The sequence below is a fragment of the Micropterus dolomieu genome, linkage group LG18 (genome assembly GCF_021292245.1).
Source record: "Micropterus dolomieu isolate WLL.071019.BEF.003 ecotype Adirondacks linkage group LG18, ASM2129224v1, whole genome shotgun sequence".
Taxonomy (NCBI): domain Eukaryota; kingdom Metazoa; phylum Chordata; class Actinopteri; order Centrarchiformes; family Centrarchidae; genus Micropterus; species Micropterus dolomieu.
In genome coordinates, this window is record NC_060167.1 from 18,864,329 (window position 1) to 18,880,131 (window position 15,803).

Consider the following 15,803-nt stretch of genomic DNA (forward strand, 5'->3'; position numbering starts at 1 on the left):
CCCCCCCCCCCCCCCCCCCCTTTCCTAACAGCGAGAGTAAAAACACAACATTGTCAACAGGCACGTATGACCTATAGGCTCTGCCATACTTGCTGCAGTCGCAGGTTGCTTCCCCCTTTCAGCTCTGTAATATGCTTAATCAGCATTGTGTGAATGTAACTGACATTCACTTATATGTAAAGTACCTTTAAAATTGTTAAAAAGTGTTAAAAAGATACTGAATAACTTAAATACATCTTTATAATATAGCAACCACATGGTAGGGCAGCGAAACGGCCTCTTTATGTGTGAGAAAGCTTCTCCACTGACAAGTCATTGGCCAGTAATAAGTGTATAATTCACACTCACATGCAGTTACGTGCAGCTAGGTCTCTGTGGACAAATTTTTTCTGGGCTAAATACTCCATCCCTTTGGCAACCTGAAGCCCAAAGCCAATCAGGTCTTTCACTGTTGGGTTCTGAGGAAGACAAAGAAGTATTAGACAGAGCTGATCAGATAACTGAAGTAGTAGACAAGTTAACAGAGCAAATATTCATGACCCAAAGTTTCATTGTGTAACTTACCCTTTTCTCAGAGCGGATGAAATGACGCACATCCCCGTGCTTCATATACGGTAGAACCACCAGAGGGAGCCCTTCTTTGGGCAGCATGATGCCGAGCAGAGACAGTATGTTAGGGTGGTGGAAACCTTTCATAATGATGCCCTCTCTGAGAAACTGATCCACCTCCCCCGAATCTGTGATCCCTGTTAATACAACACATACTTTTATACAGACTAATCCAACAGCCACAAGCTCATAAAATGTTGATTTTAATTATAAAATGGGTATTCACTTACTGTTCAATGATTTAACAGCACAGTGGATCTCTTGCTTGCTGTCTATCAGGTAACCATGATAGACTGTCCCAAAGTGGCCTGCATAAGAAGAGAATGTGGTTGTTATAAATGTTTTGCACCACAATAGTCGAAGGAAAGATCAAAACAAACAAACATTATAAAAGACAAGAGGCACACCTTTGCCAATAATCTGGTTTTCCTCAATTCGGAGCATCTCGGCAGGGATCAGGACACCTTTGACTTCTTCGAGAAGATCAGAACTTAGACTGACCATTGAGATGTCGTCCCGTGGCATTAAAGGAACGGCCAGATGATCATAGCTGGCAGCATACAACAAACCTTGGAACGCCATTCCTCCAGAGCCTGATGTTTGATTGGACAGATCTACTGTTACACAGAAGGGACAACACACAATTGAAACTAATGATAAGGTTGTGTGCTTAAAAGGCCATTGCATTTTTTGGTACCACCCTTACTAAACAGAATATGTGATAAGCATTTTATTTAATTTAAGTTGGTTGTTAATTTCATATAATCTTCACTAATGGACAAATCTAAAAAATGTGTTTCTATGTGTACAGAGAAAGAATTTGGTTGAATGGGACAATAGGTGTAGAACATCAAATACACAACTGGAAACCAATTATTCTAGTCTGAAAGAATTACAGAAGAATCTATGAATATTTTAACCTTCATTGGTCAGGTTGTTCTTTATCCCCTTACCCTTGACTTTGTTGAATATTAACTTTGAAGAATATTGAGACATTAAATCTATTTCTGCCATGATGTTTTACATTTATCAGTCTGTACAATACTACAATGATTTATAAAATATATATTTTTTAAAAGGTTGTACTTTCTAGGGCTGCTAGAGGGTTGGGTTTACAGGAAGAAGAAAAGGGAAGGGAATAAACAACTGGAAGAACTGATTAACAGTAAATATGGATTTATGAATGAAAGAATGAATTTGGATGTCTCACCTTGTCTGTAGTCACCGGTCAGGGAGAGATCTGGGCCATTGCTTATGTGGTTCCGTGAAAGCATTGTTGATAAACGATTCTCTATGATGGCTTAAAGGAAACATAATAAATGAAGATGACTAAACAATGAGCTATGAACATATACAGTACAGTGAGTGGCGAAACTCACAGTTGGTCAGGTCAATAACATACAGACCATAGTGCAGAATTAGCATACATTAGGAGCACCTGTTTACAAATGATTATTACAATTGCAAGTATTCTGGGTTGGTAAAATGTATCAAGACATTTCTCACCTCTCTTTTTCTTCCTCAAATGGATCATCACAATTAATGCAAGGCCAGCACCTACTACCAATGCAGCAATGATGCCCAGCACAATGCCCGCAATCACAGTGTTGTTGTTGTTGTCATCGTTGACTACTGTACCCACATTATGAATTTCCCCATTCACATACACCTATAGTATTGGAACAAATGATTTACTCTTGTTAAATACATTTACTTTTGTATACATTTTTGTAAATTTAGGTTAAGGTTGATGATTTAAAAGCATACTCTCTCACCCTAACTGGCAATCCCTCGCTGGGGATTTCCAGGCCTTTGGGAATCCTGCATGTCAGCTCATTTACTAGAACCTTTGCATTGCAGTTCACACCCCCAACAGTCATTATGATCTTCATACATGTGCTCACTATATTCAGTTTGCTATGCTGTAACATATGTGAAAACAAACGTTAAAAGACAAGTAGTAATTGGTTGTAATATACTGAAGAATGCACACATATTGCAAACTGTGCTGTGCAAGTAACGTCATTGAGATTTTTGATACAAAAACTGTGTTGCGTAAATAGACAAATTCAGTGTAAGAGTGTGTAAACATACATGCAGTGAAACTTCCGTCTCTCCTGGTTTTAGAAGCAATACACTGTCATCATTTTCAAAGGGAATGATTTTGACATCAGAGTAGTAGTCAAAACGTCTTTTCCAGAGGTTACTTTTTCCATCCATGTGAATTAAAATATCTCCCGTCTCAGACTTGTCTTCTGACATTTCAGGAAACGCAGGGGCCAAGCACTCCATATGTGTGGCATTCGTTGTGCCTTCGCAGACCTTAAGTGGAATAATGTTTGAAATCACAGCTACTTTAATAGTTTGGCATAATAGGAAAGCATGTCATGTCGTGATGTAGCATGTTCAACTAAAGAATGAGAATGGCTGGCCATCCATTGCTGGAATCCAGACAGAGAAGTCCACAAACTGCAGTTCAGTTTATATATTAATGCAAAGGGAAGTTATTTTATTGTATTTCTCTGCACAAGTTTAATGACCTGGTTTCATTGAAATTCAAAGAGTTAACTTACTTGTTGATGAGACTGGAGGTTTTTATCTTTGGGAATATATTGAACCACAGTTTTGTGGGCAGAGTCAAGATTCTGGCCTTCTATCACCAGCTTAGAGCCACTGTTTGACAGTATAAATGAGCATGTTAATAATAACATTTAATTGTTTTATGTGAGGCAATGTAATATCACTTAATTTAAAGTATGGATCCATTTATAAGACTAGAGCTGGGGTCTGTGTCCTACTTTTGGAAACTGCAGTGAGGTTGTACAGAGGTTATAACAGGGTTTTCCTTGTAGAAGAACATCTCAGTGGTCGTCACTTGAAAGTTGTCAATGAGGACTTTCACAGGTACCTTCCCGACAACTGCAGCAGCTGCAGTGTTGCAGACGATTGAAGACAAAGTCTTATTTCCTTCAGGAGCACTGAAAATAACAGAGATCACAATAACCAAATGTGTTAAATACTTTAAATTTAATTTCTGAACACAGTGATATGGGTGTATTATAGACCATGGTCATGTGCTAACAAAGTAGTCTTCTGTGTTGCTCACCTGAGAATGTTGCACTTTTTGTCAGCAAAGAAGACATCTCTTTGTATCCCAGAATTAAGATATCTGCCTACAAGTGTAACTGTTGTTCCTCCAAATACTGGTCCATAGTCAGGCCTGATTTCGCTTATGCTAGGCTCCTGATTAGACAAAGGTGAAATATTTGATCACATAACAATATCAAATTTTGTTTTTATATATGTATGTATAAATGTGTATGTCTATATATTAATTCAAGTAATCTAAAAGTTAGCATTCTCACCACAAAAGAAAAGCCAGGCATCTGAGCAGTGCCTCTAATAGCGTAGCGGCCCTCCACTTGCCCTTCTTGCACTTTCAGAGTGATGTTGAGGTCCGGGTTTGGTATGGTTTTTCCCTGAATCTTGCATACTATCCTGTGTTAGGGACACAGGGAATGATGTCTATGAATTATGTAGATGAAAATATTCCTGGGAGCCAGCCAGCTTGTCAGAAAGAAATGAACAACAGCAGATGTGGCAATGTGACAGAAAATTTTGCACAGAATTCAAAAAATGTTTTAACCACACAAAGGATAATGCAACATCTTCGGTGTATGGCCAGTGATTGATTCTCCTGTCAGGTTTTTTTTTTATTTAAAAAACACATTTGCTGTTATTGATTTTGCTCATGAGGGAAAAAAGTGCACACTAGATTGTAGCCCACCAAAAATACATAAACAAGATAAAATACATTCAGTGCCTGAAATCACAAAAAAAAAACATATATATGTCATAGTGAAGTATATCGAAAGAAGAGATTTTTTGTTATTTGTTTCAAAAAATGTATTCTTGGAAAAGATAATTACAGCATAACAAGATAAGACTATACATGAGACTATACATATTATGGTAGATCTATGTATAGTCATATGCTAATTTAATACGTTTATAAAATATTTAAAAACTTTTTAAAAACACTAGCCAGCCACACTATTATAAAACATTTTAACGAAGAGAAAATCATTCCAAATCTAATAAATAAGGTTTAGGTTTAGCTTTATATCAAGATCCTAATTAAGACCATTGGGAGACAAAGTATTAAGAAAATAGATCCAAAACATCTCATGTTGGAGGAAAAGCTTTGGATCCTTTCTATTTTTATTTATTTAAACAAATTACTTGTTGGTTTTTGGCTCGCAGTGCCCAGTACCAACATAAATGCAAAGACAATGAACTGTGTGTGGCATTGTGTGCATGTGTGCTACTCACATTTCACTACTGCTCTTTTCAGGTAGGACAGTACACGAGGTCCTGGAGCCCACTGTGATGATGTGGGTTTTGCCGCTGATAATGGCCGATCGCTGAGGAGACTGAAACTCCCTGCCGCACACTGTCATTTCTGTCTCACCTCCAGCAGGTGCCGTTTTAGGGAAAAACTGCAGAGAAAAGGGTTATCAAGCAGAACAGCAATCAGCATCTCTGTACAATCACTTTATGACTCATGGTGTTTAAACTTCATGTGTTAGCTAATCAGTTACACCTGGCTGCCAATCTACCTCTGTTATGATAGGTGTGCAAGAGTCTTTGCTCCACTGCGACGCACACTCATGCTGCCTCGAGCAGATTCCCGAACACCAGCCACACTTCATGAAGGGTGGAGCCATCAAACACATGGAGCACGTCGTAAGATGTGCACATCCCGGTCCTGCAGAGGGCACCCTGAACATCTTGGAAAGGGAAGAGGGGGTTGGGGTAATTCTTTAATTCATTACATTTGATTGATGCAGTACTTTTACTTTTTTCACTTTATCTTCGTAACTTTAGGATATATCTGTGTTCTTGTGTTACTGATCTGATTATAGTGCATAGGGTGTGCCAATTGGTGGAACTCCCACCCTTTAATGCAAATCCTGTCAACCAATTATTCAATGACAATTGTGTGTGTGTACCTATTCTAGGTTGACTGCACACACATTTTCCTGATTTCTCTGTCCATTTTGACTCTGATGAAGACACAGTTGTGTCAAAACGTTAGTCTGTGCCCCAGTCCCTTTTTGTCCTCTAAAAGATAAACAGTAGAGTAGACACACAGTAGTAGATATTACAAATCCTACCTTATTTCCAACAACAAAGAGAAGCGAATCCTCTGAGTACACAGCGGCTGTCCTGGACACTTCGGCCCCTTCCAGAGAATAGTTGGCAAAAACAATAAGCCTGTCCCTAGTAAGAATCATCTAAACCCGACAAAACAGAGAGGTAATCACAAGTTTTTGTTTTGTTTTTGGGAGTCTTAATATACACATGCTTATGGCTGACAGACAGTAACAATACACAAATGTTTAGTTCAGACTTTTGAAATAATGTTATTTATTAATATTGAACAAAAAATCAGAGAGACTTCTATATTTTGTATAGTACATTCAAACTGCAGAGGCATACCACATAAAGATTGTACTATTATATCTACAGGCATATTGCTACCTGCAGTATCCGTCCATCTGAGGTACCAAAGTGGCCCAGCGTGTGATTCCCAATAGTGGTAACCAGGACAGCAGTGAAAAGGACATCTTGCATCTGCCTGTTGAAGAGGTCTAGTCTGTAGTATGGCATTGCCGCCAGAGTGGGTTTGGCAGTGCATGTGTCATTACCTTCAGAGCTCTGTACAAGAGAGCAAAACACATACAGAACAAAGGTTAGTTTTGAGTCTGGAATGGGAAGTATCTGCCTCTGACGGCATCAGCACATACACACATGCTTGTATATTCTTGTTTGTGACAGGAAAAGGAGACAGAAAGAGGGAGAATCTTAATTCATCCCTTTAGGGAGGAAGTGCTCTAGCCGCCAGTCAAAGTAACAGGCTGTGAGAGGAACAAGGTCATAAAACAGCAGTTACTCCAGCCTCGTGTGTTGACTTGGCGGCTGTTCCTTCTTGTCAGCTACTGAAACTGGACTTTCCATACTTTCACGCACGTAAAACAGTAGATGGCAGATGTGTAAGGAAGGTTGGCAGATCATTGAGCTACTTTTGTTCATAAAAAGTAATCATTCCTAAACAAAAAAAAGAAGGAGGATATGTTAAACATAGTGTAAACATTCTACTGCAAAGCAATTTAGCTGACCTGTCCCAGCATGCCTTCCTTTGCTTCCCACTATATGAATGCTTTACAATCAAGTCATCTGATTTGTATTCCCGCATTTCAAGCTTTAATACATATGGTTTCCAAGTTATTTTATTGTACACAGCCAATTCTAGAAGTACTCAACTTGAACTCAGGGAGCCCTTGGAACAGTTTTACAACAGCTTCATGACTGTTACTGATTGCGTAAGAGGGTGATTCTTCCATCCCTACCCCTTATTTCTTCCATATTATACCTATTTCCTGTGTAAAAGCCTCCCCTTGAAATTCCACCTTTTTATCAGCAGGATTTATAGCTTGTGTTTGTTGGCACACATTCCCGTAGGTGTACACATGGATTTGAGAGCTCAAAGGACACAGTTTGAACTCCATAAAAGGAAACAAACCACGCCTTAATTATTTCGTTGAGAGGTTTGAGAGTGAACTCATGCCTACAAGCTCTCTTTACCTTCCAATACCTTTCTACTCTGGTGGCTTATGAATTAAGAGGTCCGACCAGGACAAAAGTTTAAAAATGAAACACACAACTGATAAAACAGTTTACGTATCAAACCTCTGTACTGTAAACAGTTGGCGCTCTTTCACTGAGAAAGAAAGAAACTTAACAGAGCAGAAAAACTGTTTGGCCATGTCCAGGTCACACTACTGACTCATCCACCCCTCCCAGTTCTCTCATCTGGCCCTGCTCTCTCACACACACCTTCGTCAGAGTTGCCACAGGTGTACAGTATTCCAGTAGTCAAGATTTACTTGCTGCGGTGTCTCATACTATCCCTCTATTGCTCAAGACAATATAAAACTGTATGCTTAATGATAAACTACACTGTTCCAATCACAGGTGACTTAATTACACAGTGTTTGTCGGGATAGGTCATTTCCTGTCTCATCATAGGGGGACCTTTGTACTGTTCCTCACCTCATGTGGGCAGCTCTCGCACGGCTGGAAGTGACAGAGACCCCTAGACAGCTGCTCTGGACCTGACGTGCAGCAAGCTTCCACACCCTTATCAATGTCATGGTTTACTTTAGTCAAAGAGAAGGCACACAGGGCTGAGTTTTTTTTAGGGTGACCACGCACATCCACCTCTGAAAACACCCCATACAGAATGTCTTCTCTCTCGTCCAATCTCAGCTCATCTGCCAAGTCCTTCCCCGCTCGTCCAAAGTATGCTGCCTGTAGCCCGTTATACACAATGCTCCTGAAGCCATCTCTCCTTCTCCTCCTGCGCTTTGGCTCATACCGGCACTCCAGGACCACCTCTCTGTACATCCACACCTCTGGGATCAATATTGGCAGTCGTCCTAGACGAGTCTGAAAAGGCGAATTGCTCTTTGATGGATTTTCTCTCTGCAGGGACAGGAAGTACACATACTCCTCTGTGGAGAAGCTGTAGATGTAGTCAATCTTGTAAGAGTCCCGTAGACCAGGGAGTACTGTCAGCCCATTCATGACCATATGAAAGCCATCTTCAGTTGAAAGCGGCCTCATCACTGATATCGACCTCCTTGGGTACCTCTGTGCCACTTTGTCATTGACAGAGGCTGCTACAAAAAAGAGCGATGTGGCTGCCTGTTGAACAATGGTGACTTTGGTGCCAAGTGGGCTGGCCAGACAGTCTGGACAGTTGGTTGGAGAGTTTTGCTCCTTTCTATATAAACACTTAGGCTGTAGTTCTCCAATGTCAATGAAGTAACAGATCCCATGCTGTGTACTCCCACAAATGTACAAGTAGGGATTGGGAGATCCATCAGAATCCAATAGTAGAACTTCATTGTCTGTATCCACTGGATCCCCTGGGTCTGTTTTTATGGCACACACCTGACATGTTTTACATTCAGGACTGCCAACAGGCCCAGTTTTCAGCTCCCATATTTTTTCCATAGAATAGCTTACCGCCTCTATTACATTCTGGCATGCAATATACACATCTGGCTGATGCCCCTCTAAGTTCACTGCTATGTTCTGTATAGGTTTGTCTGTTTGGAAGTAGGGGAGGGAGTATTTTACAGTAAAATCCGCCACCCTGGGTGGTGTAGAAGCACATGTTTGCTGTCCTGAGGCAGTTTGCATTTGTATACACATGCACACTGTCAGTAAGGCGGCCCAAGTGACCATCTCCACGTCACAGTCCACCGTGATTGAGTGCTACCTATAAGATACTTTCCTCAAATAGAACATTCTGGAGAACCAGCGGGAGCTCTGCGAGGGAAAACAGAGAAGGAATGCTGAGATTTAACAGACAAGAGAGCAGCAACATTCGATTCTCACATTCAACAGAGATTCACTGCTTTTGGTGTAGGCTGTAAACTGTCCGTATCCATGGTAACATAATGTATAAACTGTTAAATACACCAAGAGGAACTGAGGAAAGAGGAAAAAGTATCAGCTGCTGTTCTCTCTCCAGTCCCCGTGATTAAGTAGTTGCTGCTTTTTCTAATTGAGGCATCAACAAGTTGAGAGAAGCAAGATTGTGACACTTTTAACTTATAGCTGATAATGGCCGTGGAAAAATAAAAAGTTCTCAGAATCAAGATATAATCTGCTATAGGCAAGTCATGACTTGCTTCAACCTGTAAAATAACTTTGAAAATGTCCAGGCCTCCAGAGAGGCCTACCGAGATTAAACATCGAGCAATAACTGAGTTAAACGTTAAAATACCTAAATTAATGGGTAGCTTACAAATGCTTCAGTAGTTATCATATATTCTTATTAATTAACACCACTTTGCAACGGACAATTATTTTAAAAGTTTCACAACATAGAATAACTTTCACGGCTCTATGGGGTGAGAGCATTTAAGTCAAGAGAACTATAAATAGTAGCCTATAATTGCTAGGCTATTTACGGTAAAATAACATCTTCTCGCAACTAAGCTGATGAGCTGTGAGTTATAACAAAGGCGTGTTTCCAATAATTCATTAACATGGACCAACAGCTACTCTAGACATCCTCCATTAATAATATGGTCAAATTTAAAAGAAAAATCATCTTACCTGGATGTAATTTGTTCAGCTGTCTCAAAAATGTGAATTCCTTACGAGTGAAATGTCCTGTGTTAGTGAAGCTCCACTCACTGACCTGCAGCAGAGAACTCACCTGACAGCGCCGGAGATCCACTGGCACGGAGTTTACACTGATACTGAACTGCATCGTGTCATTTAGATAGCCTACAGTCTATAGATGAAAACAGGATCTTACACCTAGCTTCAAAATAAAAGCGCGCCGGACACACACACAGCCCTCATGCTGGACTGTGATGATTATCGTTGTTGATGTTTTCAGCAAGAATTCGGTGCATACCAAATATGTATTTGCTTTTTTGACTAATGGTTAACTGCTAATTTTCTTTTATTCAATAATAATAGGAAGATCAGACAAAACTTTAACAACGCTGCAGCAGTTTAATGAAATCATCTAAAGAGGGAGGAAACAGTAACAAATGAGGCTTTTTAAAATCAGAAATAATGGAAATTATGTTCAAAAGCCTTTTATATGCCGATTTGAAAACATGATTTGAGCATTGTGCAGTCATATGATGTATGTCCGTAAGTAATAAGAGCTGTAAAATAAGGTATACATAAGCTACTATACATACTCTAACAATAGTCACAATATAACCATTAGCCACAGATTATACCATAACACTTTACAGTTCAGAATGATATTCGTAAACATCCTTGCATTTGAGCAGAACCATGCACTTTATTTAAAACAGTGGGGGAACGTATGTTTACTCAAGAACTGTAGCCTTTTTAAGTACACATTTGATTTACTATACATTAGTGTTTTCTTTTCATGCTACTTTATACTAATACTTCATTACATTTCAGAAGGAAATATTGCACTTTTTATATATCATCTGACAGCTTTAGTACTAGTTACTTTACAAATTAAGACTTTTGCATTCAAAACATATGATATTATTAATCAAACTAGAAGTGCAGCTGAAGTGATTAGTCAATTAATCAGTTAGTCTTACTTGTAACAGGTTATTTTTACAGTGTGGTATTAGTACTTTTCCTTGGGTAGGCCAAATAATCTGAATATAGCCTACTATTTCCTCCACCAAAGGTTTTAAATAAGTACCCTATATTAAATTGTCCCCATATGTTGCAACATGTTCTGAGAGAGAGATTTAAGATTTATTTTGAAAGTTGAAGCCTGGAAATCCTATAGTCAATCTGACTTGCTTGACTCCGATATTCCTCAAGTAGGTGCTGGTGCTGTCCTCTCAAGCCGCGCCCGCAACAAGGAAGTATAAAATACTTGCGAAATCTGACCACTTCAAAAATATCCTCATCGTTTCCTTCCCAAGAGTCATATCATATCACCAACTGCAACTCCTTTTTCCACACAGGCGTCATAGTGTCAAAAGTAATGGAAAAACGTTATCACCATTTGAAAACAGTGTGTTCTATCTAGATGCCTGTAGGATTTTTGCCAAAAATGCATTGCTTGCAGATGAGGAATGAAGTTACTCCTCACATACAGGCAACTCCAGCCAGGAAGTTATGAGAAGAATGTATTCACTCTCTAGTAACACCACCTCATATAATGTTAGCAATGTGACTGTGAAAAGTTTGCGTTACCATATTCCTCCAAAGGAGAATTCACTTAAGAGTATGTAGGACTAAACAAACATACCTGCAGTAAACTGAGCTATGCAATTTAGATTAAATTAGATTAGATTAGCCTCAACTTGATACGTAATGATGAATAATGTTCACGTAAGAAATATTTTGTGTTGCAGGATCATCTCCAAAATGTATTTCTAAGATCAAATTCACAGAGAAAGTTTTAAAGTAAATTGCCATAAAATGGTTATTTCCCATAAGTTTTGTGAGTGACAAAACCAACTTTTACTTGATGTTAGGCTTTGTTGTTTCACATAGTTTAGCTTTATTGTTTATAAGTTTAGCTGTACAGTAATTTTATCCTACTATTCATTCTGATTTTAATTACAGTAAAACAAATAACCATATTTATGTTGTTTACATCAGTGTCTATCCACAAATTGTACCATAAGCTCAAGTTTTGTGTTTAAGGATGATTTTAAATGTGTCAATTTATTATGGTTTACCAAACACTGTCTATTGGATAGGGTATGTATATAAAAAAAGTGATACTGTCAATAAACCATCTGATCCACACAAGATACTGTAATATGTTGATTAGTCTGAAAAAGCATATACAAAAAAAATGATTACTGTAATTTGTGCAAGAGGAACATCTTTGACAGTGATTGACAGTGATCTATATACTATATTCAGTGGTTATTAGGAATAAATAAATTAATTTGATGGTTCATAAACGCTTCTTGTATAGTGCGCATACATGTAAAAAAAAAAAAGATGTGTTTTCTGGAAATAAAACTTTGGCAACTAAACGTATTTCATGAACTATTCATTTTCCTTTCAAAATCCTTACAGTGACAATATGATCCTTTTTTTGAAATTGTACCACACAAAATGATATCTGTTTTATGAAGTAATGCAATTGAGTCATATCATATTAAATGTAATTGCAGGCTACTTTTTAAATCTTATTTTAAAGTTGTCTGTTCTTCATTCATAACATGGTTTGTCATCTTACTGCCTCAACTTGATATGTAATGATGAATAATGTCTGGTCACTGCAATACTTTCTTCTGTAAGGGTATTTTACTCTTCTCCAGACTAAGCTTGCTGAACTGAATGATAGACACATTAAGCAATATTAGGGTGTATCATTGTTATTGTTCCCATGGAAATGTTAAAGGTGCCCTTCAGACATGTTTTAAGACAAATGAAAATACTAATACTCATTTGAATGATAAGTTTTATCTGATATGGTTTTTCTACAAAAAAAACGTCAGTTAACTGGTTAAAATTGTCCTAAAAATCACATCTACTCCTTTTCCCTCACTGAAAAAAACTTGTAAAACACTGTAAGATCAAACATTCAAGTGAAGTCACAATGAACAGAAAACAGTTTTGAGTTGAGTAGGACTTTATATAGGCAAGAACAATCCTTCAAAATATCTGATAATCTCAGGAGTTTCCGAATTAACGAATAGCCTACATAAACTTATGTGTATGCGTCCCACTCAGATCCTCCATTTCTATCTTCCAAACCACAATCGACAAACAGTCATTAGTCGCCCTCTAGTGGCCATAGCCGGAAGTCCTTCTGGAAACTGCAACTAATCTGAAACGAAAGTGATCATTTGTCTCACCGATTTACTTTCTGTTCCTGATGAGACCTGTTTGGTTGTTGTAGTGAGGTGTCAGTTCAACTGATCCGTTCAAACTGGTAATCTCATATTGGATACTGTCAGTTTAAGCGCACCATGTCAGTAATCGGTGAAATCGATGAAGGATTCTACTCCAGACAGCTGTAAGTACCACCGGCACCACACTCTGATGAGGGATGAGTTTAACTGTATAGACCGCAGGCCGTCAGATCCACTTATACTTTTACCTGCACAGGTATGTTCTGGGTCATGAGGCGATGCACCGGATGGGCACAGCCAACGTCCTCATAGCAGGTATGCGTGGTCTTGGAGTAGAAATAGCCAAGAATGTGATCCTGTCCGGAGTGAAGTCTGTCACCGTCCAGGATGAAGGCCAGACAGTGTGGAGCGACCTGTCCTCCCAGGTACTTAACCATGTGGTGCCTTTTTGTTAAAATAAATGTATATATACAAAACGCTTTTAGGAGAGATAAGTGGCAGATGTAGGCCTAACTCATAGACTATGGTTAAAGTAAACAACTTCCTGTTAGAGCAACACCAACTTCTATCCTGTTAAAGTGATTCTTTTTTAAACTCTTTCTTGTGTATTTAAATGACAGATGGAATGAGATTATATAATGGCAATAATAAAACATTCTTGCATCATTAAAAGGCCAATGTTTTAACTTAATAAATCTTACTTCAGCTACTTCACAAGTAATAAAATAATTGTAGAAATTGAAAAGCAAAAGGGTGAGTGTGTTGGTAATTGTAAATAGCTTTTTCAAATGCAGTCAGTTTACTTTCACTATTAAGCACAATATACTCCCCTCCCCCTCCTACAATAAGTTATTACCATAAAAGGATTATTAGTAAGATAAGATAAGATGTAACTTTATTAATCCCCCATACGGGAAATTTAGGTTGACATAGCAGCACCGAGAAAAGTAAAAGAACAGATGCAATAATGTAGAATCAGTGACATTCAACCAGATGTATAAATATAGATGTATACACTGTATACTCACTATATATGATCGATATACAAATAGCATTCTATGTAGATGTTTAAATATTAACACATTGTTTACACACTATATACAATTAATATGCGATATACGCTGAGAGATAATCAGGAATTGAGTTCCGTCAGTTTGGTGCTGTGGTGTTGTGGAGCCTGATGGCTGATGGCACAAATGAGCCTCCAAAGCGCTTTGAGGCTCGGGGCTGGATGTGTCTGTGGCTGAAGGAGTTCCTGAGCTGGCTCAGCTCAGCATAGAGAGGATGAGAGGGGTTGTTCATGATGGTTTTCAGCTTCCCTCTCATCCTCCTCTCAGTCACTGCCTCCACACTGTCCAGTTCCATCCCCACCTCTGAGCTGGCCTTCCTCACTTGCCCAGTTTGTTGGCGCCACAAGTCCCGATGCCACCTGGTAGAACATCCGTAGCAGTCTGGCGCACAAGTTGAATGGCCTGAGCCATCTCAGAAAGAACAGCCGGCTCTGTCCTTTCCTGTAGAGGTTCTTGCTGTTGTGTCTGTCCAGTCCAATTTGTTGTTTAGTTGAACCCCCAGGAACTTGTAGGTGTCCACCATCTCTCCTCCCTCACCCCTTATTATGACAGGGGTGTGTGGCCTCTTGCTGCATCTGAAATCCACCACCAGTGACTGCTAAGATTTAAAGGCTTTAAAAGACTTTATCTAACAACATGTAATTTTGAGTTTGATGGTTCTTTCTTGACCTTGGAAACATGTAAAGTGGGAACATTTACCGTTTCATGAGAACCGAGGAAACTCAACTTGCTGTTGAAACCTGTGTGATACAGTCAAAAGCTCCAGAACAAGTCAGTAGAGGTGAACCTTGAGTCAACCTGTAATTTCATTGTTATACCAGTTTTTCCTGAAGGAGTCCCATCTTGGTCAGAACCGAGCCACGTGCTCCCTTCAACAGCTGTCTGTCTTAAACCCACACGTGCACGTGTCAGCCCACACCGAACCACTGGATGACGAACTGCTTCTGCAATTCCAGGTACTTTGCTGTAGTATCTAACGGTGCAGACAGGCTTCATATTGATATCCTTTTAAAGTTGAGATGACAAAACCAAATGATTAGCTTTTCTGTCTGTCACTAATTTCTGTCTGATATGGTTTATCCACGTTTTTCAGGTGGTGGTCCTCACTGACTCCTCACTGGATGATCAGAAGCATTTTGGTGAGCTCTGTCATTTGCATAGTATCAAGTTCATCGTAGCAGACACCAAAGGACTCTGTGGGTAAGTGGGCAACACAAACTGAGACCATCAGTATTTTATATAATTAATAATGCATGAAGGGAAGACGTAAAAATCTTTTCATTTGCAGTCAGTTGTTCTGTGACTTTGGGGAGGAGTTTGAGGTCTTGGACCAGGATGGAGAGATGCCTGCATCAGCGATGATACAAAGTATCACCAAGGTAAGACTCTCCATTTGCTCTGTGTCTCACTAACACATAAAGCCATCCATTTTAAAACCTGCTTGTCCTGCTAAGAGATGTGTAACATTCTCAACTATGGTAAAGAAGAGTTACTAGTTCAGCTAACCTGCATATCTTTGGACTGTGAAAGGAACTCCAAATATGCACAGGAAGAACATATGAACTCCACATAGAAGACCTCTCTGACCTGTCTGATAAAAAATTATATAATTTACAATCCAAATGTCTTTTACAGGATTTCTAAAAGTGTAAAAAAAAATAAGCTTACTTGAACATTACTACCAGAATATTTCTTTCAGATTTAAAGGTTG

At 39.0% G+C, this 15,803-nt stretch overlaps 2 protein-coding genes across 3 annotated transcripts in view; one reads left to right on the forward strand and one right to left on the reverse strand.

Annotated features, from left to right (window-relative positions):
• The window catches only part of LOC123956695 (macrophage-stimulating protein receptor-like), a 13,514-nt gene extending 3,567 nt beyond the window's left edge, over window positions 1-9,947 (reverse strand). Inside the window, exons 1-18 of one of the 2 annotated variants that reach the window (XM_046029061.1) lie at window positions 9,805-9,947; window positions 7,726-9,009; window positions 6,154-6,330; window positions 5,787-5,906; window positions 5,229-5,399; window positions 4,942-5,108; window positions 3,975-4,107; window positions 3,716-3,852; window positions 3,408-3,587; window positions 3,183-3,282; window positions 2,704-2,931; window positions 2,385-2,531; window positions 2,116-2,278; window positions 1,820-1,909; window positions 1,017-1,223; window positions 840-917; window positions 565-746; window positions 349-458 (exon numbers count right to left, since the gene is read on the reverse strand). In XM_046029061.1, coding sequence (XP_045885017.1) covers window positions 349-458; window positions 565-746; window positions 840-917; window positions 1,017-1,223; window positions 1,820-1,909; window positions 2,116-2,278; window positions 2,385-2,531; window positions 2,704-2,931; window positions 3,183-3,282; window positions 3,408-3,587; window positions 3,716-3,852; window positions 3,975-4,107; window positions 4,942-5,108; window positions 5,229-5,399; window positions 5,787-5,906; window positions 6,154-6,330; window positions 7,726-8,925 — 3,590 coding nt within the window. In that variant the 5' untranslated portion in view covers window positions 8,926-9,009; window positions 9,805-9,947. Of the gene's footprint in view, window positions 1-348; window positions 459-564; window positions 747-839; window positions 918-1,016; window positions 1,227-1,819; window positions 1,910-2,115; window positions 2,279-2,384; window positions 2,532-2,703; window positions 2,932-3,182; window positions 3,283-3,407; window positions 3,588-3,715; window positions 3,853-3,974; window positions 4,108-4,941; window positions 5,109-5,228; window positions 5,400-5,786; window positions 5,907-6,153; window positions 6,331-7,725; window positions 9,010-9,804 lie in introns of both variants that reach the window. The other variant, XM_046029060.1, reaches the window with a different exon arrangement.
• A 3,079-nt stretch (window positions 9,948-13,026) lies between these two features.
• Window positions 13,027-15,803, forward strand: part of uba7 (ubiquitin-like modifier activating enzyme 7) — a 37,076-nt gene continuing 34,299 nt past the window's right edge. The window contains exons 1-5 of the mRNA XM_046028784.1: window positions 13,027-13,186; window positions 13,279-13,447; window positions 14,914-15,048; window positions 15,186-15,292; window positions 15,381-15,471. Of these exons, the coding sequence (XP_045884740.1) occupies window positions 13,140-13,186; window positions 13,279-13,447; window positions 14,914-15,048; window positions 15,186-15,292; window positions 15,381-15,471 (549 nt within the window). The 5' untranslated portion in view covers window positions 13,027-13,139. The remainder of the gene's footprint in view (window positions 13,187-13,278; window positions 13,448-14,913; window positions 15,049-15,185; window positions 15,293-15,380; window positions 15,472-15,803) is intronic.